The 23,476-nt window shown below is 47.3% G+C and overlaps 2 protein-coding genes and 6 non-coding genes across 11 annotated transcripts; 1 reads left to right on the forward strand and 7 right to left on the reverse strand.

Annotated features, from left to right (window-relative positions):
- RPL7A (ribosomal protein L7a) lies at positions 1–14,007 on the reverse strand. Of its 2 annotated transcripts, none has more exons than XM_063935939.1 (8): positions 13,986–14,007; positions 9,099–9,219; positions 8,436–8,585; positions 1,587–1,727; positions 1,320–1,399; positions 709–839; positions 434–503; positions 1–158 (listed from the first exon to the last, which is right to left on the reverse strand). In XM_063935939.1, exons 1-8 carry the CDS (start codon positions 13,986–13,988, stop codon positions 54–56), a joined length of 801 nt encoding a protein of 266 aa, XP_063792009.1. In that variant the 5' UTR covers positions 13,989–14,007; the 3' UTR covers positions 1–53. The 2 variants fall into 2 exon arrangements, with proteins under 2 accessions (XP_063792009.1, XP_063792008.1); XM_063935938.1 differs by lacking the exon at positions 13,986–14,007 and adding an exon at positions 10,078–10,143.
- LOC134953837 (small nucleolar RNA SNORD36) lies at positions 574–648 on the reverse strand. The gene has a single exon (XR_010185809.1). It is a non-coding gene; the product is annotated as a small nucleolar RNA SNORD36 (small nucleolar RNA).
- Positions 930–1,002, reverse strand: LOC134953836 (small nucleolar RNA SNORD36). Its single transcript, XR_010185808.1, has one exon. It is a non-coding gene; the product is annotated as a small nucleolar RNA SNORD36 (small nucleolar RNA).
- On the reverse strand, positions 1,470–1,545 carry LOC134953834 (small nucleolar RNA SNORD36). The gene has a single exon (XR_010185807.1). It is a non-coding gene; the product is annotated as a small nucleolar RNA SNORD36 (small nucleolar RNA).
- Positions 1,801–1,870, reverse strand: LOC134953840 (small nucleolar RNA SNORD24). The gene has a single exon (XR_010185812.1). It is a non-coding gene; the product is annotated as a small nucleolar RNA SNORD24 (small nucleolar RNA).
- LOC134953838 (small nucleolar RNA SNORD24) lies at positions 8,670–8,741 on the reverse strand. Its single transcript, XR_010185810.1, has one exon. It is a non-coding gene; the product is annotated as a small nucleolar RNA SNORD24 (small nucleolar RNA).
- Positions 9,326–9,397, reverse strand: LOC134953839 (small nucleolar RNA SNORD24). The gene has a single exon (XR_010185811.1). It is a non-coding gene; the product is annotated as a small nucleolar RNA SNORD24 (small nucleolar RNA).
- Positions 12,638–23,407, forward strand: MED22 (mediator complex subunit 22). 3 transcript variants are annotated; one of them, XM_063935941.1, is made up of 5 exons: positions 12,638–12,741; positions 15,921–16,050; positions 17,286–17,366; positions 19,163–19,371; positions 22,306–23,407. In XM_063935941.1, the coding sequence occupies exons 2-5, from the start codon at positions 15,928–15,930 to the stop codon at positions 22,490–22,492; spliced, it is 600 nt and encodes a 199-aa protein (XP_063792011.1). In that variant the 5' UTR covers positions 12,638–12,741; positions 15,921–15,927; the 3' UTR covers positions 22,493–23,407. The 3 variants fall into 3 exon arrangements, with proteins under 3 accessions (XP_063792011.1, XP_063792010.1, XP_063792012.1); XM_063935940.1 differs by having other exon boundaries at positions 12,639–12,741; positions 22,300–23,407; XM_063935942.1 differs by lacking the exon at positions 22,306–23,407 and having other exon boundaries at positions 12,639–12,741; positions 19,163–20,113.
- The last annotated feature ends 69 nt before the right edge of the window (positions 23,408–23,476 follow it).

A 23,476-nucleotide genomic window follows, 5' to 3' on the forward strand; every position in this document is an offset into this window, starting at 1 on the left:
TTCCGAAATGGTCTTTTATTATGTACAGAACAGATTGGCGACACCTGGTACATCTAACCCAGCTTGGTGGCCAGTTCCTTGGCCTTTGCCTTTTCAAGCTTGGCAATCCTAGCCACCGACTTCGGCCCAAGGATTCCACCGCCCCAGTGACGACGAATCTAAGAAAGAAAAAAAAAAGTTAGCGGAGAAAGAAAAGCAGAATAAGTAATCAGATTGCCAACATGGTACCCAACTAGGGACAATCGCAGCAGTGTGATAACTTCTCCCTAACACCAGCACTCTCCTGACACATTAGGTAGTCCAACTGTGGCACAGGTTGTTCTCAACCCCAACTCTTTTGTAGATGTGAAACACATTAAAGTACTTTCATAAAGGGAGTGTCTAATGCAGGAGAGCCGCAATCTAGAGGCCTGCCTGCAGCCCGGCTTCTTACCTCATCGTGCCTTTCATTGTAGTTGGTCTTGACAGCTTCCACCAGTTTAGAGAGTGCCCCCTTGTCCTCCCTGTGGGTGAAGTAAAGATCAGTGCTGCACATCAGACATGGCCCCCCCAAGTTACAGTAGCCAAGCCTTCACTGCTCAGGGTTAAAAAGCTCTAAGAACCACACAGTGACATTCAGGTGAAGAAATTCTGGTTACATCATTGCTTAGAAGGCAGTCACACACAGGAGCTACAGGCGCCCCCACCCTCAGAAGACAGGACACTCACGGGTTGACTTGTGCGAGAGCGATGCTTGTGCAGGTCTTCCTGTGGACCAGGCGCCCCAGTCTGGCTTTGCCCTTGACGATACAGTAGGGTACCCCCATTTTGCGGCACAAAGCAGGCAGGAAGACGACCAGCTGAAAGACAAGGGGGTATGGTCTGAGCAAAGCTCTTACAATATATACAGACGTAATATAGGATCACTGAAGCCATCGCGCAGATTTAGGATTGCTCAGGGTTAAAAAGCTCATTTTTAATCTTCACAATTGATCAGTTGAAGAAATTCATACATCACTGCAATCCGCTACCTCTGCCATGGCCAGGAGAGCACTTCCGCCTCCTTACCACTAATCTAGCCACAACGCAGCGACTGAGACTCCGTTCTTTACTATGACCCAACCGCACCAGCAGCCACTCTAGACCATCGCAGTGACATTGCAAACTGGCACCAGCTAAATTAAACGTCTCAACAAAAGCAAGGCTTACTTATCCTTGAAATCCTATAGTGTAAACGGATCCCTAACTAAACACACAAAAGTGCCTCGCTCACATTTCTGCAAAGACGGGCGAGTGTTCAGGTTCTGCGTTACCAAACATTAACCCCCCCACGCACACACCTCGATAGGATCCACATCATGGGCGATGACCACCAACTGTGCCTTCTTGTTTTCCACCAGAGTGGTAACAGTGTTGACACCTAAAGGAGAGAAACACTTGTTTAGCTCTTTGCATGGCCAGGAAGAGCATGATCTAATCTGGAGAACGCCATTGCTCAGTGTTAAAAAGCTCATGTTATAATCTACACAATGTACTTCAGGTGAAGAAATTCATACATCATTGCAATGAGCATCGTCAGGGGACACTCTAGCAGCCCTGCAGTCTACCTGCTCTGACCACAGGGGGCCTCTTGGTGGGGACGTCCGGTTTGCCAGTGGCCTTCTGTTCTGCACGTGCCAGCAGCCTTTTCTTTTTCTCCTGCTTCGTTTCAGGTCGGTATTTGTGGGCCAGTTTAAAGAGCTGAGTGGCTGGAGGGAGAGACAAGAGACGTCAGTGGCCTGTCTGCCGCAACAAACCTCACGTTATACACCTAGCACAATGTGCATCAGCGATCTTGGTGGAAGATTAATCACAGATATTCAGATAGCAAATATTAGTGACATCATGTGCACATGAACCAACAGTGTGATAAAGCCAGCATACCTAAATACAAACACCCAACAATATAATACCAGTTCTAAAAATAGGCAGACAGAAAATTTAATCTTTACATACTGGTATCATTTGCATGTTTCAAGACACCTTAAAAATAAGAATTTACTTACCGATAATTCTATTTCTCGGAGTCCGTAGTGGATGCTGGGGTTCCTGAAAGGACCATGGGGAATAGCGGCTCCGCAGGAGACAGGGCACAAAAAGTAAAGCTTTACGACCAGGTGGTGTGTACTGGCTCCTCCCCCTATGACCCTCCTCCAAGCCTCAGTTAGGATACTGTGCCCGGACGAGCGTACACAATAAGGAAGGATTTATGAATCCCGGGTAAGACTCATACCAGCCACACCGTACAACCTGTGATCTAAACCCAGTTAACAGTATGATAACAGAGGAGCCTCTGAAAGATGGCTCCCTACAACAATAACCCGAATTAGGTAACAATAACTATGTACAATTATTGCAGATAATCCGCACTTGGGATGGGCGACCAGCATCCACTACGGACTCCGAGAAATAGAATTATCGGTAAGTAAATTCTTATTTTCTCTATCGTCCTAGTGGATGCTGGGGTTCCTGAAAGGACCATGGGGATTATACCAAAGCTCCCAAACGGGCGGGAGAGTGCGGATGACTCTGCAGCACCGAATGAGAGAACTCCAGGTCCTCCTTAGCCAGGGTATCAAATTTGTAGAATTTTACAAACGTGTTCGACCACGCAGCCGCTCGGCAGAGTTGTAATGCCGAGACCCCTCGGGCAGCCGCCCAAGAAGAACCCACCTTCCTTGTGGAGTGGGCTTTTACCGATTTTGGCTGTGGCAGGCCTGCCACAGAATGTGCAAGCTGAATCGTACTACAAATCCAGCGAGCAATAGTCTGCTTAGACGCAGGAGCGCCCAACTTGTTGGGAGCATATAGTATAAACAGTGAGTCAGATTTCCTGACTCCAGCTGTCCTTGAAATGTATATTTTTAAAGCTCTGACAACGTCCAACAACTTGGAGTCCTCCAAGTCGCTTGTAGCCGCAGGCACTACAATAGGCTGGTTCAGATGAAATGCTGACACCACCTTAGGGAGAAAATGCGGACGAGTCCGCAGTTCTGCCCTGTCCGAATGGAAAATCAGATATGGGCTTTTGTAAGATAAAGCTGCCAGTTCTGACACTCTCCTGGCCGAAGCCAGGGCTAGTAGCATGGTCACTTTCCATGTGAGATATTTCAAATACACAGTTTTTAGTGGTTCAAACCAATGAGATTTGAGAAAGTCCAAAACAACATTGAGATCCCACGGTGCCACTGGAGGCACCACAGGGGGCTGTATATGCAGCACTCCCTTAACAAAAGTCTGGACTTCAGGAACTGAAGCCAATTTTTTCTGGAAGAAAATCGACAGGGCCGAAATTTGAACCTTAATAGATCCCAATTTGAGACCCATAGACAATCCTGATTGCAGGAAACGTAGGAATCGACCCAGTTGAAATTCCTCCGTCGGAGCACTCCGATCCTCGCACCATATTTTCGCCAAATGCGGTGATAATGTTGCGCGGTTACTTCCTTCCTTTAATCAAAGTAGGAATGACTTCTTCCGGCATGCCTTTTTCCTTTAGGATCCGGCGTTCAACCGCCATGCCGTCAAACGCAGCCGCGGTAAGTCTTGAAACAGACAGGGACCCTGCTGAAGCAAGTCCCTTCTCAGAGGTAGAGGCCACGGATCTTCCGTGATCATCTCTTGAAGTTCCGGGTACCAAGTCCTTCTTGGCCAATCCGGAACCACTAGTATCGTTCTTACGCCTCTTTGCCGTATAATTCTCAATACTTTTGGTATGAGAGGCAGAGGAGGAAACACATACACCGACTGGTACACCCAAGGCGTTACCAGCGCGTCCACAGCTATTGCCTGCGGATCTCTTGACCTGGCGCAATACCTGTCCAGTTTTTTGTTGAGGCGAGACGCCATCATGTCCACCATTGGTCTTTCCCAACGGGTTACCAGCATGTGGAAAACTTCTGGATGAAGACCCCACTCTCCCGGGTGAAGGTCGTGTCTGCTGAGGAAGTCTGCTTCCCAGTTGTCCACTCCCGGGATGAACACTGCTGACAGTGCTATCACATGATTCTCTGCCCAGCGAAGAATCCTTGCAGCTTCTGCCATTGCACTCCTGCTTCTTGTGCCGCCCTGTCTGTTCACATGGGCGACTGCCGTATGGTGTCCGACTGGATCAACACCGGTTTTCCTTGAAGCAGAGGTTCTGCCTGGCTTAGAGCATTGTAGATTGCTCTTAGTTCCAGAATGTTTATGTGAAGAGACGTTTCCAGGCTCGACCACACGCCCTGGAAGTTTCTTCCTTGTGTGACTGCTCCCCAGCCTCTCAGGCTGGCGTCCGTGGTCACCAGGATCCAATCCTGTATGCCGAATCTGCGGCCCTCCAATAGATGAGCACTCTGCAACCACCACAGAAGAGATACCCTTGTCCTTGGAGACAGGGTTATCCGCTGGTGCATCTGAAGATGCGACCCTGACCATTTGTCCAACAGATCCCTCTGGAAAATTCTTGCGTGGAATCTGCCGAATGGAATTGCTTCGTAAGAAGCCACCATTTTTCCCAGGACTCTTGTGCATTGATGTACAGACACCTTTCCTGGTTTTAGGAGGTTCCTGACAAGTTCGGATAACTCCTTGGCTTTTTCCTCCGGGAGAAAAACCTTTTTCTGAACAGTGTCCAGAATCATCCCTAGGAACAGCAGACGTGTTGTCGGAATTAACTGGGATTTTGGAATATTCAGAATCCACCCGTGCTGTTTTAGCACTTCTTGAGACAGTGCTAATCCCATCTCTAGCTGTTCTCTGGACCTGGCCCTTATTAGGAGATCGTCCAAGTATGGGATAATTAATACGCCTTTTCTTCGAAGAAGAATCATCATCTCGGCCATTACCTTGGTAAAGACCCGAGATGCCGTGGACAATCCAAACGGCAGCGTCTGGAACCGATAGTGACAGTTCTGTACGACGAACCTGAGGTACCCCTGGTGTGAGGGGTAAATTGGAACGTGGAGATACGCATCCTTGATGTCCAAGGATACCATAAAGTCCCCTTCTTCCAGGTTCGCTATCACTGCTCTGAGTGACTCCATCTTGAACTTGAACTTCTTTATGTACAGGTTCAAGGATTTCAGATTTAGAATAGGTCTTACCGAGCCATCCGGCTTTGGTACCACAATATAGAGTGGAATAATACCCCTTTCCTTGTTGTAAAAGAGGTACCTTGACTATCACCTGCTGAGAGTACAGCTTGTGAATGGCTTCCAAGACCGTCACCCTGTCGGAGGGGGACGTTGGTAAAGCAGACTTCAGGAAACGGCGAGGTGGATCCGTCTCTAGTTCCAACCTGTACCCCTGAGATATTATCTGCAGGATCCAGGGATCTACCTGCGAGTGAGCCCACTGCGCGCTGAAATTCTTGAGACGACCCCCCACCGCCCCCGAGTCCGCTTGAGAAGCCCCAGCGTCATGCTGAGGCTTTTGTAGAAGCGGGGGAGGGCTTCTGTTCCTGGGAAGGAGCTGCCTGTTGCAGTCTCTTCCCCCTTCCTCTGCCTCGTGGCAGATATGAATATCCCTTTGCTCTCTTGTTTTTAAAGGAACGAAAGGGCTGCGGTTGAAAAGTCGGTGTCTTTTTCTGTTGGGGAGTGACTTGAGGTAAAAAGGTGGATTTCCCGGCTGTAGCCGTGGCCACCAAATCCGATAGACCGACACCAAATAACTCCTCCCCTTTATACGGCAAAACTTCCATATGCCGTTTTGAGTCCGCATCACCTGACCACTGTCGCGTCCATAAACTTCTTCTGGCCGAAATGGACATAGCACTTACCCGTGATGCCAGTGTGCAAATATCCCTCTGCATCACGCATATAAAGAAATGCATCCTTTATTTGCTCTAAAGACAGTAAAACATTGTCCCTATCCAGGGTATCAATATTTTCAATCAGGGACTCTGACCAAGCTACCCCAGCACTGCACATCCAGGCTGTCGCTATAGCTGGTCGTAGTATAACACCTGTATGTGTGTATATACTTTTTTGGATATTTTCCATCCTCCTATCTGCTGGATCTTTAAGTGCGGCCGTCTCAGGAGAGGGTAACGCCACTTGTTTTGATAAGCGTGTGAGCGCCTTGTCCACCCTAGGAGGTGTTTCCCAGCGCGCCCTAACCTCTGGCGGGAAAGGGTATAAAGCCAATAACTTCTTTGAAATTAGCATTTTTTTTTATCGGGGGCAACACACGCTTCATCACACATCCTCATTTAATTCATCTGATTCAGGAAAAACTAGAGGTAGTTTTTTCACACCCCACATAATACCCTGTTTTGTGGTACCTGTAGTATCAGCAATATGTAACGCCTCCTTCATTGCCAAAATCATATAACGTGTGGCCCTACTGGAAAATACGGTTGATTCATCACCGTCGCCACTGGAATCAGTGCCTGTGTCTGGGTCTGTGTCGACCGACTGAGGCAAAGGGCGTTTTACAGCCCCTGACGGTGTTTGAGGCGCCTGGACAGGTGCTAATTGATTGTCCGGCCGTCTCATGTCGTCAAACGACTGCTTTAGCGTGTTGACACTATCCCGTAATTCCATAAATAAAGGCATCCATTCTGGTGTCGACCCCCTAGGGGGTGACATCCCCATATTTGGCAATTGCTCCGCCTCCACACCAATATCGTCCTCATACATGTCGACACACGTACCGACCCACAGCAGACACACAGGGAATGCTCTTAAAGAAGACAGGACCCCACTAGCCCTTTGGGGAGACAGAGGGAGAGTTTGCCAGCACACACCAAAAAGCGCTATATATGACAGGGATAGCCTTATAATAAGTGCTCCCTGTATAGCTGCTTTAATAATATAATTTTGCCACAATTTTGCCCCCCCTCTCTTGTTTTACCCTGTTTCTGTAGTGCAGTGCAGGGGAGAGCCTGGGAGCCTTCCTGACCAGCGGAGCTGTGTGAGGAAAATGGCGCTGTGTGCTGAGGAGATAGGCCCCGCCCCTTTTTCGGCAGGCTCGTCTCCCGCTCTTTAGTGGATTCTGGCAGGGGTTAAATATCTCCATATAGCCCCCGGAGGCTATATGTGAGGTATTTTTAGCCAAAATAGGTTTTCATTTGCCTCCCAGGGCGCCCCCCTCCCAGCGCCCTGCACCCTCAGTGACTGCCGTGTGAAGTGTGCTGAGAGGAAAATGGCGCACAGCTGCAGTGCTGTGCGCTACCTTAAGAAGACTGAGGAGTCTTCTGCCGCCGATTCTGGACCTCTTCTCGTTTCAGCATCTGCAAGGGGGCCGGCGGCGAGGCTCCGGTGACCATCCAGGCTGTACCTGTGATCGTCCCTCTGGAGCTAATGTCCAGTAGCCAAGAAGCCAATCCATCCTGCACGCAGGTGAGTTCACTTCTTCTCCCCTAAGTCCCTCGTTGCAGTGATCCTGTTGCCAGCAGGACTCACTGTAAAATAAAAAACCTAAGCTAAACTTTTCTAAGCAGCTCTTTAGGAGAGCCACCTAGATTGCACCCTTCTCGGCCGGGCACAAAAATCTAACTGAGGCTTGGAGGAGGGTCATAGGGGGAGGAGCCAGTACACACCACCTGATCGTAAAGCTTTACTTTTTGTGCCCTGTCTCCTGCGGAGCCGCTATTCCCCATGGTCCTTTCAGGAACCCCAGCATCCACTAGGACGATAGAGAAAAACAGTTCTGTTGCCATTCCATAAATTGGGCTATTCAATTGTGTTTTAGGTGGAACCAATTAATGGTGCCCGACAAAACAATTAAATCGTTGCTCCGATTGGGAGTACTGCAGGTGCTCACATTACAGGTGGCGAGAAGAATTGTATGAAGTCTGGTTTGGGCACCCCAACATGGTTTAGCTTGACAAAGGCAATAATTTGTGTACCCAAAACTACTGAATTGCTTTTTTGGGCACACATTATCACCACCAAAAACCAATTCAATATTCCCCTGTGAAAGGGTACACTGGCCAATATATCGCTGGCCCGTCAGCATGTGTGCGCCAACATTATGTCTGAACGCTGTTCACAGACATATTGCGTCGGCCCTGCAGCACACACAATGACCAATAGATCTACAGATATACCGTGTGTTGCAGCAGCCGGTGGCGATTGACGGCTGAACTGGGCAGGTGGATATAAATGTCCACCCAGTTTGTGAGGTCAGTCATGACAGATCGGGAAGTGTGTATTCACAACACACTGCCCAATGCGCCTATAACAACCAAAACTAGGGAGAGAAGAGTTTGCATGCCTATATTAACATGCTGTTGCAGCTACAACTTACCCCCTCATGTCTGGGGGCAAATTAATTGAATTCCCCATCCAGAGTAGTGAAAACACATGGAAAAAGTCTATTGCACTTAAACAAAATTAACTAGAACACTTCACTAAGTGGAGGCCATTATACTGGAAGTCTATGTCAGACGTCAAGTACAGCTTTACAGTAACCACAAGAACCAAGCTTCTCACCAGTCTGCCGGTCCAGAGCCTGGGTGAACTGGTTGATGGCAGGTGGAACCTTCAAGCGCTTGTACAGGATAGACCTCTGGCGCTGGAGGCGGACGTAACGAGGCCATTTCACAAAACGGGTCAGATCCCTCTTGGGTTGGATGTCTTGTCCTGGATTAGAGAAAAATAAAACCAGACATGTATGAGGGCAAAACCACAACCAGGTGACAATCACACAACAGCACGGCTACACTGTGCATCAGCGATCTTGGTGGAAGAGTGTAATCACCGCTATTCAGATAGCAAATATAAGTGACATCATTTGCACACGTGTTGCAGTGTTTAACAAGGGTTTCACCAACATCATAGCCATCTTTCAGGACAAGAGACAAACAGGCCTATTGGTACCCATTACTTGTACACCACTTATCACTCCCTGCACATGCCACCTCACCTCCCCCCCCCCCCCCATCCATTTCATTTATATTTCATTAAGCCAGGAATCCTCCTTGTATATACCAACTAGTGAGCAGCAGGAAGCATGGTTTGCACTTATCACATGACAGACACCCATTAATAGTATAAAGTGACAGAATAGTCCTCCAGTCCAACTCCCCTCCACAGTACGACAATGGCACCCACACAACCACTACCCCAGATATAAGGGACGCACATTAGACTCACCAATCCCATAGTTCTTCGGCCTCTTCTCAAAGAGAGGGTTCACAACCTTCTTCGCTTCGACCTTCTTGGCCACCGAAGGGGCCGGTGCCACCTTCTTCCCCTTGGCCTTCTTTCCTTTAGGCTGGACGGGTGCAGGAGAGAAAACAAAATAAAAATGGGTATAGCTATATGTGCTCATAGAGTACAGCACACAGTGTACACAATATGCTACATGACCATACTGGACGTGCATCAGCGATCTTGGTAGGTAAAAAGTCATCACGGGGTCAGATAGCAAATATTCTATCACATCATCTGCACTCCTCATAGACATGTATGCAATACCTGGAGGGGGGGGGGGGGCACAGCATGGGTCAGTCACATAGGGGGGAGTTAGGTAAGTGCAGCGTTTGCTGCGCTGGAAATTGCTCCAGGTTTTACAACTAAAATCAGCATTTTCCCAGCGCACTAGCCCTGAGCAGTGCTGGATCCTATGGCTGCACAGTACATTACATACATGTAAAGGGAACTTGCAACACCCACTATATAGCAAGACATATGAAGCAACATACTATAGAACAGCATTACTCATACTGTAGATGAGAACACACAAATGTAATATATATATATACACACACACACACACTATATATACACACACAGTGCTGACGCAGCATCTCACCGGTTATAACAGTACACACTATGCGGGGGCACAGGGGAAGGGTCCCGGGTCAGAAGCTAGGACAGGTCGGGGCCTCTCCGGGATGTACAGGCCGCAGATGACAGGATCCCAGCCCCATGGACAGCGCTCAGCGGCGGCCTGAGCTCCCCGGAGAGGCCGCGGCGTGAGGTGACCGGACGCCCCCCGTGTAGGGGAGATATCCCCGGGGAACATGAGAGCGGGGCCGGGGGCGCACACTGAGCGGTGACAGGGCTGGTATGAGGCCAGTGGGGAGGAGGATGGAGCCGGATACCGGAGCCCGGATCTCGGCGCACTCACCATGGCGGACGGGGGCAGAGAGAGAGGAGGAGCGGGGCATTGTGGGTAATATTTGTACTGCGTTTGCGCGCCAACTCTCGCGAGATCTCCTGCTCAGCAGCAGCGTCATACAGGGAGATATGCAGACTGCTACATTGTATCTCCTGTCTCATAGTAATACACCTTTATTGTAGGGGGGCGGGTATTACACCTTCTGAAGAGTGGGCTAGTAGAGCTGTTGCCTGTAGCAACCAGCTTCTAGTTATCATTTATGTAGCCCATGTTAAAAACTGACCGCTAGAGGTTGATGGGAAGTTGCCTGTAGCAACCTCCCCACTCTTTACAAAGTTTGATATACAGCAACCTCCAGTCCCCACTCTTTAAAAAGTTTGATACAGCTTCCTAATAGAACATATTGGTTCTCTGATCATATTATGCGTGGCATGGTGGCACAGTGGTTAGCATATACTGTTTGGTAACACAGTAGAAACACTGGCGTATTTATAATGGGTGCAGTGTACATGGGCCCATTGCGTCCAGGGGTCCCACACTGTACACATTTTTAATACCCTCTGAAGTCCCAAATTGCGATAATATGCGCAGTGCCTGTCCTGCGACCGCACTTTCTGCAGGGGAGAGCACAGAAAACGCAATTGCCTCTGCCCGTCAATCAGGCAGAGGCGGTTGCGGCAATGTTCCGTTTCCAGGGTGGAGACAAAGCGTAGCGGGGGCGGTTCTGCATGAACGGGGGGGGGGCGGAGTTGTAACCACAGTGGCTGCGTGACATCACACGCAGCTGTCACGATCAAGACATGGCGGCGGGCAGCTAAGCTGCGCCGGAAAGAGCCATCCTCAGTTTTTGCTAACAAGCAGAAATTGCGATGTGTTCGCAATTTCGGATTGTTGAATGGGGGAGGCGCCGGTCAGCATGCTGGGTGGTCTTGCATGTGATCTATAGGATTGCAAATTCTGTTATTTAGCAGTATTTGCAATCCTTAATGAATTAGGCCCTTTGTCTCGCAATTCCAGAGGGTGCAAGCAGAAAATCTGCATGCATGACTTGTCACAATTTATCAATACAGAAAGACCAATCACCAATACAATGTAGTATAGCAAGACACATTTATTAATGCAACCAATGCAAATAGTGTATGTATGAATTAAATAAAAATGCTTTAAAAAAAAATAACAAATTATCCAATGAGAAAGCCAAAGATCAATTCCAGCAGATTTATGGGCCCTACACACTGGCGATCCGCCGCCGAGCTGCCCGACTCGGCGGCGGGGGAGGGGGCAGTGAAATTTCTTCACTCCCCCCGTCACGTGGCTCCATTGAAGTGCAGGCAAATATGGACGAGATCGTCCATATTGGCCTGCATGCACAGCCGACGGGAGACCAGCGATGAACGAGCGCGGGGCCGTGCATCTTTCATCCCTGGAGCCTTCACACTGAAAGATATGAACGAGTTCTCGTTAATTTATGAACGAGATCGTTCAAACAAATCGGCCAGTGTGTAGGACCTATTAGGTGTCCAAACCACATGCTCCAATGTGTTTCATCCCATCAAGACTTAGGGAATAAGAGCGGAGATGTACGTTTACCTAGCATTGTAAATGATATAGGAAAACGTTGCATTTCACAATTGGGAACAAAACAGAGTAATAAAATGATCATGGGTAATAACAAAGAGGTAAGAGGGTCCTGCCAGCAAGCTTATAATCTACAGGGAAATAGGATAATACTGCTTGGTGCAACTTTAGTCGCAGCCCTATGGTAGATGCACTTTGTGGCTTTTAATGTGAGCAGTTGAGCATCTGTATGCAAACACTTTTGGCAGCTGGCCTGCAACACTCCCATAAGACGTAAGATCTGAGTGTCTCTTTAGCCATCCCCAGTCACCGTCACATTTCTGATATTGGGGGTAATTCCAAGTTGATGGCAGCAGGATTTTTTTAGCAGTTGGGCAAAAACCATGTGCACTGCAGGTGGGGCAGATATAACATTTGCCGAGAGTTAGATTTGGGTGGGTTATTTTGTTTCTGTGCAGGGTATATACTGGCTGCTTTATTTTTACACTGCAATTTAGATTGCAGATTGAACTCACCACACCCAAATCTCTCTCTCTCTGCACATGTTATATCTGCCCCACCTGCATTGCACATGGTTTTGCCCAACTGCTAAAAAAGTTCCTGCTGCGATCAACTCAGAATTACCCCCATTATGCGCCTAAATTCAATCTGCGACTCTGTACTAAAAGAATTGGGGCGCATACGGGGTGCGACTCAGACGCAATAGGAAAAAAACCTTGTCCATTTGTGTGAATATCATCACTATGATTTTAGGCCCATTCACCCCAAACTCTGCATGTATCTGTGTGGAGTTGTACATTTGTCTGCAGATCACATAAGCGATATATTCAGTAATCACATTGTCTGCCTCTCATTTACAGCCCCATCACATGTAACATCTGAGGCACTGTCACTTTAACACTCTGCCCGCTCAACCCAGCTTGAAACTGGGCTCTGGTCTGAAGAAGTGACTGACGTATGAATCAGCCAATGAGAAATTTGGCAGTGACATTGCAGCTAATCAGCGAGTAGTGTGGGCGGAGTTAGCGGGCAGCGGCTAGTAGGGTACTCTGTCGACTACAGAGCATTCTGTGTTGTGCCTGCTGCTGCTGCCGGGTAAGTGATGGTTTGCAGACCCGACATGTGCTCCATATTCTGGGGGGCTGTTACTCGTTGTGTGTGTGCTGCTCTGCTGCATTTGTGCTTTATTAACTGGTGGTTATTCAGTGCAATAGTATAGGACTGTAATGCCCACCCAACAGCATATGGGTTTGTTCCTTCCCCTTCATTTGTGACTGTACTCTGTGGTAAAAAAATAAATACTATATTATATATATATATATATATATATATATATATATATATATATCTATCTCTCCCAGCTAAAGGCTTCAGGGGCACATGTGCTTTTATTGATCTATCAGGGGCACATTCTGTTACGTTAGGGATGAACACTAACCCACTGTTACACAAAACGATTACTTACCATCACATAAAGCACACCTATGGTTAGTGCATGCACAAGACCCAGGCAGCACACAGGAAGAATAACTGGTTCAACTTAATTGAAGAGTGTGTGCACTATCCCTGGAGTATATACACCATTGATAAGCAACGCTGAGCCTCTCGCTGTGACCCCCAGGCCAGTCCTGCTTTATGGTCTGATTTGATGGTATTACTTGCCTAAAATGCTGTCTGACACATAACAGAGGCGTCTCGTTGATTACATTTATTGCGGAGATTACGGTAAATGTGTGGCCTTTAAGGACCGTCCAAGAGATCCCTGAAGTGTATCAGGTTCTATATCCCAGCTGTGCACTATGGGCCTTGCTTTTATTTAGGTGTAAGTTCAGCAAGAGGTGCACATTTTGCGCCTGGAGCGGTAATGTTATGATGCAAGTGCTGCAACTGGAATATTATGAGTTTGTTTTGCATGCAGGGAAATACAGGTTCATTCCGCATATAGCACATACATACTGGGGAGGGGTGATCCCTATATAGGCATTATACTGTAATATATTTTCCCATCTAGATTGTAAGCTTGCAGTCCTAGTCTTTTTAAAGAGCAACTGAATATGCTAGCGCTATACAAAGTATAAATGCATATTTAACAGGACACTAAATCTAAACCGTGATATACTAACCCAACAGCAATATAACAAATATTAACTTGATGTCTTACCACCCAAATCCTTGGACTGCCACTTGTATTCCCTGGCTGTACCTTTCCTCCAGAACCAATAATTGCTCACAGGTGAGACCAGCTCTACTCCCATCGGTGCAGCATAAGAATTTAAAGCAGGTGGTTGAAACAATAATATAAAATCCAGCTGGACATAAAATAACTTTGCTTTAATCACCATAATGCTCTTCTCCTCCTATAATAGCCCTTTCCTCCACAGCCTCAGGTATACCCCAGCACAGCATGTTCCACTATTTAAACTCATTTCAACCAATAAAGTGCTAGAATGTTGTAATTGCCTAAACTGCACATTTCTTTAACCCTACATTTACTCAGATTAAATGCAAGAGGTCTCGCGAAGGCATTGTGTAGCAAAATATCTAAACATAAGAAAAGGATCTTTTGTGCCACAAGGGAACAAATAAATTGGATTAAATGATAACATTTTAATTTAGGTTCATCCTATCAATAGTCTCATTATTCCATGGGTCCTCAACCTGCGACTCTCCAGCTGCTGTAGAACTACACATCCCAGCATGCCCTGCCACAGTTTTGCTATTAAGGCATGCTAAAACTGAAGCAGGGCATGCTGGGATGTGTAGTTCCACAGCAGCTGGAGAGCCGCAGGTTGGGGACCCATGCATTAGTCGATGGCAAGGTACTAATCCTAATTTAAATATCCTAAATGCACATCTGTATAACTTACCCCCTTTGGAGCGATCTACAATTTCTTTAATCCCCAAATGGGGTCAATTCTATTCGGCAAGTTAAGAATAGCGCCGGGAATTAGCTCCCGACGCTATTCAATTCAGCTCCAGTTAAGTCGGCGATGTCCCGTTCTCGCCGACTAAACAGGCTGAATTGTCGGGTGAACGGGCATACTCCGACTTAACTCCCCGGCGCGAGGCTGATTCCCGACAGAATCAGCCTCGCGCCAGCCGTGAGGCAGCACTTTTGTCGGGTTTCTTCTCTCATCCCCCGGGGATAAGAGAAGAATTCCCGACAATTGCGGGTCACTAGCAGCTGAATTGAATAGCGTCGGGAGCTAATTCCCGGCGCTATTCTTAAGTTGCCGAATAGAATTGACCCAATTGTGATAAGTCTACTGTTCCACTATATAAAGCAGAGGTTCTCAAACTCTGTCCTCGGGAGCCCACACAGTGCATGTTTTGCAGGTAACCCAGCAGGTGCACAGGTGTATTAATTACTCACTGACACATTCTAAAAGGTCCACAGGTGGAGCTAATTATTTCACTTGCGATTATGTGAGGAGACCTGCAAAACATGCACTGTGTGGGCCCCCGAGGACCGAGTTTGAGAACCTCTGATATAAAGTGTCTAGAAACTGTGACAATTAAGAATATAACAGCAGTATGATGATTTTACAGCATTGATTGTTGCTGATGCCTCAATCGCTGTGTTTTATTAATGATTTTAGGTAATCCTGTCTAGAAAGACAAAGTGCTGCGTTGGTGCTATTTCTTCATGTGATGAGCGCAGCATTCTCTCCTTCTTGTATGCAGTCTCACTGATCGCTGTGTAAAACGGATCTTGATTGCACATTGGTTTTTAAGAAAAGAGTCTCATATCCAGAACGCTGCACGCAGAACTTAGGCGGCTTTGGTTAGTTCCTCCTCTTCCTCGCAAAGCCGTGTACACTGAAGGTCGGTTCTACACAGGAATAAGTGATCACAAATGATCAGTAATGTGCTGCAATTACAGAGGGGTGAAAGCATTGAAAAGATGGTGAAATGGATCTTATGTGTCAGAGGCCTTAGTGAAGTCCTGTTTATGTATTGTTAGAGCATAACTAATTCTCAGTAATAAAATCTGTAAATAGAAAAAAAGAAACCTACGATGCGGTATTATACAAGTAATGTCTGGACAAGATGTCCAGAGTATCCTCTGTGCAAGGAAAAGGTGCGCAATCCACGGTTAAAGCATATTGTTTGCATCGTGAGCGGACTATATCTGTCATTATCCATGAGATTGCATCCTGCCCCGTCACTGGGAAGCAGTCACAATGCTGAGGCTGTGTGTAGGCGAGGGGCGCACTTATAAAGCCCCCCAGTAGCTTCTGTACACGGGTGACATTCATATACTACTCTTTCAGTGAAGTCATGTCGCAGCAGAGGGTGCTACCACAGAGCAAGGAGTCGCTGCTACAGTCCTACAACAAGAGGCTAAAAGATGACATCAAATCCATCATGGACAACTTCACCGAGATCATCAAAACTGCCAGGGTCAGTATTTCACATATCTGCACTGGTGCTGCTCCTCACCGCTGTATGACCTCTGTGCCGGAGCTGCTCCTCTGCGCTGCGCGAGCTCTGTGCCGGAGCTGCTCCTCTGCGCTGGAGCTGCTCCTCTGCGCCGGAGCTGCTCCTCTGCGCTGCGCGAGCTCTGTGCCGGAGCTGCTCCTCTGCGCTGCGCGAGCTCTGTGCCGGAGCTGCTCCTCTGCGCTGCGCGAGCTCTGTGCCGGAGCTGCTCCTCTGCGCTGCGCGAGCTCTGTGCCGGAGCTGCTCCTCTGCGCTGCGCGAGCTCTGTGCCGGAGCTGCTCCTCTGCGCTGCGCGAGCTCTGTGCCGGAGCTGCTCCTCTGCGCTGCGCGAGCTCTGTGCCGGAGCTGCTCCTCTGCGCTGCGCGAGCTCTGCGCCGGAGCTGCTCCTCTGCGCTGCGCGAGCTCTGCGCCGGAGCTGCTCCTCTGCGCCGGAGCTGCTCCTCTGCGCCGGAGCTGCTCCTCTGCGCCGGAGCTGCTCCTCTGCGCCGGAGCTGCTCCTCTGCGCCGGAGCTGCTCCTCTGCGCGAGCTCTGCGCCGGAGCTGCTCCTCTGCGCCGGAGCTGCTCCTCTGCGCCGGAGCTGCTCCTCTGCGCGAGCTCTGCGCCGGAGCTGCTCCTCTGCGCCGGAGCTGCTCCTCTGCGCGAGCTCTGCGCCGGAGCTGCTCCTCTGCGCCGGAGCTGCTCCTCTGCGCGAGCTCTGCGCCGGAGCTGCTCCTCTGCGCGAGCTCTGCGCCGGAGCTGCTCCTCTGCGCGAGCTCTGCGCCGGAGCTGCTCCTCTGCGCTGCGCCGGAGCTGCTCCTCTGCGCTGCGCCGGAGCTGCTCCTCTGCGCTGCGCCGGAGCTGCTCCTCTGCGCTGCGCCAGCTCTGCGCCGGAGCTGCTGCGCTGCGCCAGCTCTGCGCCGGAGCTGCTGCGCTGCGCCAGCTCTGCGCCGGAGCTGCTGCGCTGCGCCAGCTCTGCGCCGGAGCTGCTGCGCTGCGCCAGCTCTGCGCCGGAGCTGCTCCTCTGCGCTGCGCGAGCTCTGTGCCGGAGCCGCTCCTCAGTCAGCTCCTAAATTGGCTTTTCCTCTCCCTGTCCCAGTAAATGACTCAATAAAGCTGATATGGTAAAATGACATGTTCTGCAGAACTGAATATGGTGTCCCGGTTCTCAGTCATGCAGTACAGTCTTTTTAAGCTGGCAAATAACAGGTTCATTTTGCAGATTGAAGAAGAGCACCAAGTCACCCGTTCAACTCAAGGAGAACAAGACAACTACGAAATGCACGTCCGGTCGGCTAATATAGTAAGTATGGACGCCAGCGCCACTCTGATATTTTATCCATCCCCTTTCTTTGTAATATTAGGAGTTACGGAATTCAGTTTTCCTAACACTGTTACGCCATGCGCTCCAGCCTGGTAACATATATATATATATATATATATATATATATATATATATATATATATATATATATATATATATATATATATACACAAACAGTGGCAGTTGCTCTATCATTCCTGGAGATAATTATATCAGGTGCTAGAAAGGGCGAGGGGTCACAGACAAACAGCAGACAGAGAAAGGCATTGAATGGGAGCAGTATTTGGAAGGCATGCTGTTCCTTGTAGTGCTAATGGGAGATCCTGGCGGTCGCTCCCGGGTAAGTTAGCTCTCCGTCTGGATGTGTTTTAGTATGAGCCTTTATCATGAGGCCTTACTGTAGACAAATCACATGGCACTATGTGGGCACTGCCACTATGTAGTGTTAGGATTGCTGATATCGGAGAGGCCTTGGCGCGGCTCAGCAGCTAAACATGTCTTAGCAAACACGTGTGACTAATTCTCTGAAATTCTATTACCATATAGGTTCAGGTATGGTTACAGGTAACATCTATATATAATGTGGATCTCCCCCTGCACGTCTTGTCCAATACTCCTACATTCTAATGTCTCTATCTCAAATGTAACTGGTGCTCCTCTTATTAACGGCGTTCTAATTAAAAGGTTTTGTAACCCAAATACATATTTGTACAATAGACAAGAGCTTCAAGTGACTTTCAGAAATGAATATATTCCCATACACAGACAGGGAATAACGGGTTTCTACATACAGGAATTATTTAGTTATGCAGTATATAGGGGGACAATTAATAAGGAAAATGACGTCTTGCGCTTTTCTGTCCACCATTGCAACTCCAGGGTCTCATGCTGTCACCGCAGTCCGTATAGTTTTATTTAGATTTTTATAAATGACCACACACCACGTGATTAAATAAAGGTTGTTATATTCCAGCTGCTTTTCTACCTAGTAACCGTGTAGGGACTGGTCAGAGGTGTCTGTGGCACCGGTCATGGTCAGGTAGGTGCCAGATTCAAGCACTTCATTCCCTCAGAAGATCTGCCTTAAGTCATACATGCATTTGTATCCTCACGCCTAGACTACTGTAATGTCCTCTCCCTGGGTCTCTCAGCAAAGGAATTACACTGCTTACAGATGGTACAAAACGCAGCTGCCAGGCTGTTACCCAACCAGCCCCGTTCCAGTCACATAACACCCATCCTTTACTCCCTCCGCTGGCTGCCTGTAATATGGCAAATCGTCTTCAAGATTAATTGCTGACTTTTCCTGCCCTACATGACCCGGGCCCCAGGTACCTAACGCAGCTTCTGACCCCATACTGCCCCACTCACTTACTGCCATCTGTAGATGAAGGACTATTAGCAGTACCTAGAATCTCCTGTAATTCATCTGGGGGCGGAGCTTTTAGTCATGCGGCTCCGACTCTATGGAACTCACTTCGAACTAGAATCCTTCAAACACAGACTCAAAACTTAACTTTGTTCTTCATGGTCCATAGAGATCCACAGGGATACCATGGGGTGTAGGTGGTTTGAGCGGACCTATCTGTTTACGCAGACATTTCACTAATATCTACTGTTAAGCTTGTTTTGTATTTTGTGCTATAAAGGCAAATGTGAAGCACTTTGATTCCTATTAGGAGAAAAGTACTATATAAATACCATTATTATTATTATTATTATTATTATTATTATTATTATTATTATTATTAATCCTCCCTTCCTGTGTGTTCCAGGTCCGAGCCGGGGAATCCCTCATGAGACTGGTGTCAGATCTGAAACAGTACCTTATCCTGAACGACTTTCCCTCAGTGAATGAGGCCATTAACCAGCGGAGTCAGCAACTGCACGCCTTACAGGATGAGTGCGACAAAAAGCTGATTTCCCTGCGGGACGAGATCGCTATAGACCTTTATGAGCTCGAAGAGGAATATTACTCCTCCAGGTATAAATAGTGTCCTGGAAATTTGTGCCTCGTTCTACGGGGTCCTGGTCCTCCAACTTGGACTAAGTTTCCAATGTTAGTTTAAAGTTCTGGAATGACGTTGGACCGCTGTGCCTTCGGGGGGGGGGGGAATGTTATAGAAACGTAGATTCCTGTTGGGGCATATATAAAAAGTCTTAATATGTATCTATATCCAGCAGCACGGGCAGAGGCTATTCCCCACGGACGTTTCGTACAATCAAATGGAGAGCACTCCACTTTTATATATAAAGTACAAAAATTTTATAAGGATTTTATAATTCCCTGTTATACTACAAGTTTATACGAAACGGTGTCTGCGTCAGGTGATTCTGTAATTGTACCGACTCGTCACATGACCCAGTCCTCACCGTGCCTGAATGTAGAATCGGCCAATCCGATTACAGAATTGGGCATTTATTACCATTTTGTGTCTTTTTATCTTCGTGTTGAATTTCCTGTTTATTTTGCACAGTGTACATACTTGTATCTATATCTCTCTATTTTAAAGTATTTTACATAGCTGTATAACAATCCGACTATTATAACTTGTCCATTTCTCTGCCTTAAACAGTTTGCACATCTGTGTGTATGTATATGTGTATATACATATTTTCAGCTACCAAAGTCCTTTCTATGCCTCTCTGCTCCAAAAAATATTATATAGCCTGTCTATATATTTATAGGTGAACAATAAAGTGCGTTATGCAATAAACTTCCTAAACTGTTTGGCAATAGATTTAATGCAGTAGAATCTGCCGCTTGCAGCATCAGCAGAGGGGAACGTTATAAAATACATTATTTTGAGTTATAATAGGAGGCTAAAGTACCTCTGAGTTGTAAGTTTGCTGCCTATTTCCAGTTATATGGGATTATCCCATTTTTATGTTGATTTGCTGTTTTTGTTTTTTTATTTTTCTCCTGTTCGCATTTTTTGGGAGTAGCGGCTCTTGACGTACATATGTGTAACACAATAGTAATGGAAACTCCACGCAAGTGTCATAGGAAACACAACAGTAGATTAAGTCGGATATGTTTGGGGTAGACGCAGCTCTGTCCAGTTCCAAGTATTGTTTGCGCTAATTGCTCTGTGTCTGTTTTGCGTTATGTTCAGGTAATAACATCTATTAACGGAGCATAATTAATCTCAACCATTTTAACTGTGCTGCTCTCGCTCTTACCAATGACCACATGTTGTACGCAGTTACTAAGTTACGTGTTCTACCAGCTTCAGGTTGTAATCCTCCCAGTTGCGATCTCTTGCTGACCCATCTCTTACCTAAATCTCATTTTTTGCTGCATAAACGTGACGATGTAACACCAGGTTAGAAAACGTGGGACAGAAGAGCAAGACAACCCTTAAGATATTTATCCCGCTGTACGTTCCGTGTATGCCACATTTTATAAATAAATCTATTGGGGTGGAATAATTGGCTCATCTGCCTATAGATTGGTACTTATGTAGTATACAGAAATAACTAGACATAACAAACGATGTCTGATTGCGCCAGTTTCCTGTATAGGTGATTCTTTAATAAAACATTGCAGAAAAATACAAGGGACAATATATCACAATATTTCAGTGTTGTGAAGGATGAGGAATCCGTGTCCTGGGAAATTTCCATACAGTTCTAGGTTAGGAAAGCTTTGTATGGGCGAAATAGACCACCTTTATAAATTGGGCCACTTCCTAAAACCGTTTTACCTTGAAGGTGATATCCTGTAGCCCATCCCCGTTCCTGGTAGTAAAGATGATAATCTGGTTTACTTCTTGTGTAACAAGATTTTATAGAATTATAGATATTTTTTTTGTTTTAGAATTATAACAAAATGATTGCTGTAATTAATATATAATTCACAGGTGCTTATTCCCACTCTGTGGGAGCACTATACTCACAGGTGTAAGCTACACCGGTGGTTCCCAGACTTGGTCCTCAAGGCAAACTAATGATCTAGGTTTTAAGGATGTCCATACTCAATTAGTACCTCCGTTTGTTTGATTATACCATCTGTGCTCAAGCAGGGATAACCTTAAAACCTGGACTGTTAGGGTGCCTTGTAAAACGAAACTGTAGGTCTACAGAGTGCAATCTAGAACAAGAGCAGCATCCACCCTTTATCAGGAATTCAGTAACACAGCAGAGTTCCAGCCACTTTCATCGCAACACTTCCAGAAAGAGAGACAATGGATTGTAACCCTTACTGACCACACAGCACGGAGCACCACTGCGTACCGTCTTGTAGAGGCTGACACCCGGGGGACACCTGTGGGGGAACGTGATAGGGTGTGAGAATAAGAAAGTGAGAGATTTTGGGAGAGTTCTCCTTGGGGTTTTTTTTTTTTTAAGGTGGCAATCATTTGTATGGCAAAATCAATCTGGTTTTACCATGTAAATGATTGCCACTTTAAAAAAAAACAGGATAACTCTCCCAAAATCTCTCGCTTTCTGATTCTCAGACCCTATTACATCTCCCCACCCCTTGGAGTGTTTGTGGTAAAGAATGGGCCAGATCTTCCTATTTACCCCCTCGGGTTCCATTTTGTCAATTCCGGCCAGGCCCTGCAGGATTTATGTCTGGATCCTGTGGAGAAAAGTCAGTGTGTCTCTAGGCCTCTTTCATTATGGAAGGCGCTTGCCCGTGATCAAATGGGACATTGTCCAAAGAGGGCAATGGGCGGGCACCCTTGTGGGCAGGGGTAGAATGTTTGCCAAGCTATGCATGTGGTCTATGAAATGAGCAATGTAACCGTCCAGTCTGTGGACTTGGAAATGAATTCCTGATGCTGATTTCTTAACGCTTTGCTTCTGTCTTGCTTTTTTTTTTTTTTCTTCTCCCCTCTACCTCTCTCGTCTTCCTCTCGCTGACCTGGACACTGTCTGCTTTCCCTGCTGGGCTTTGTGTTGTAAGCTACAGTGTGTGTGAGCCAAGCAATCTGCCGCTGTGCGACGCGTACTCGATGAGAGACAGTCTGGACTCCTCACCTCAGGATCTCTCCACTCCGCTGGTGTCTGTAACGTCGGAGGCAAGTTCCACCGCCGGCCCGATCCACACCTCTCCCCACCTGAACGGGCACGGTGCTGGCATGTTGGAGCACAGCTGAGGGAACTGGGTGCCCACCCCGCTTCACCGTGTAGACCACGCTGGCTGGCACAAGAATATCTCCACTGGAGGGATACCAATCATTTCACATGTAGGCTGGTAGAACATAGACGGCAGGTAAAGCTGGATAAATGCGGGCACCAGTTTCGCAGTGGGGCGCATTTGGTAACATAGTGCCATGAACGCAGATGTGCACCAACGGTCCGTCTTCTAGTGGAACTGAAAGCCGCTATTTGGTTACGGGCCAATCCTGTACATGGCACCATCTTATTAAATAAGCCCTACTGTCTTATTGGCATATATTTGCTGGATAAATACAGGCACCAGTTTCGCAGTGGGGCACATTTGGTAACATAGTGCTATGAGCGCAGATGTGCACCAACGGTCCGTCTTCTAGTGGAACTGAAAGCCGCTATTTGGTTACGGGCCAATCCTGTACATGGCACCATCTTATTAAATAAGCCCTACTGTCTTATTGGCATATGAAGAGAATGGACTTTCTCCCATTAGGCGCTCTTAGCCGTCAATACGTGGAAGATTTGCTAGCGGCAGACCACTGAATATATTTTGGTACAGTATTAGCCTAGTTATGGAAGAATTCTGAGGATGATTCCCATGTGTTGCTGGTTGCATGACCGCTGGAGATGACCAAAGATCTTCCGTCACATTTTAGGTAGCAGTGTCCGTAGCTTATAACCCCCCCCCCCCAGAATGAGCTGGCTTTGGACTAGATCACATGAAGTCCTGAACACTATGTTTTCGGGTCCCCTGGGTCAGTGGGAACATTCAATTTTGTATTGCTGGAATATTGGGTAGGTTAATAGTTTCTGGCACTGGGTGAGATTTAATTTGCATTTGTCATGTAGATGTGTTTGTGTATATACTGCAGATGAGGAAATAAAGACTGTTTTTGTAATTATGTGTGAGTTACTCGCTGCAGAAAGATTCCAACACTTAAGCTGGCCATACACTCGTCCGATATGGT

The sequence above is a fragment of the Pseudophryne corroboree genome, chromosome 8 (genome assembly GCF_028390025.1).
Source record: "Pseudophryne corroboree isolate aPseCor3 chromosome 8, aPseCor3.hap2, whole genome shotgun sequence".
In the NCBI taxonomy this organism is placed as follows: Eukaryota; Metazoa; Chordata; class Amphibia; order Anura; family Myobatrachidae; genus Pseudophryne; species Pseudophryne corroboree.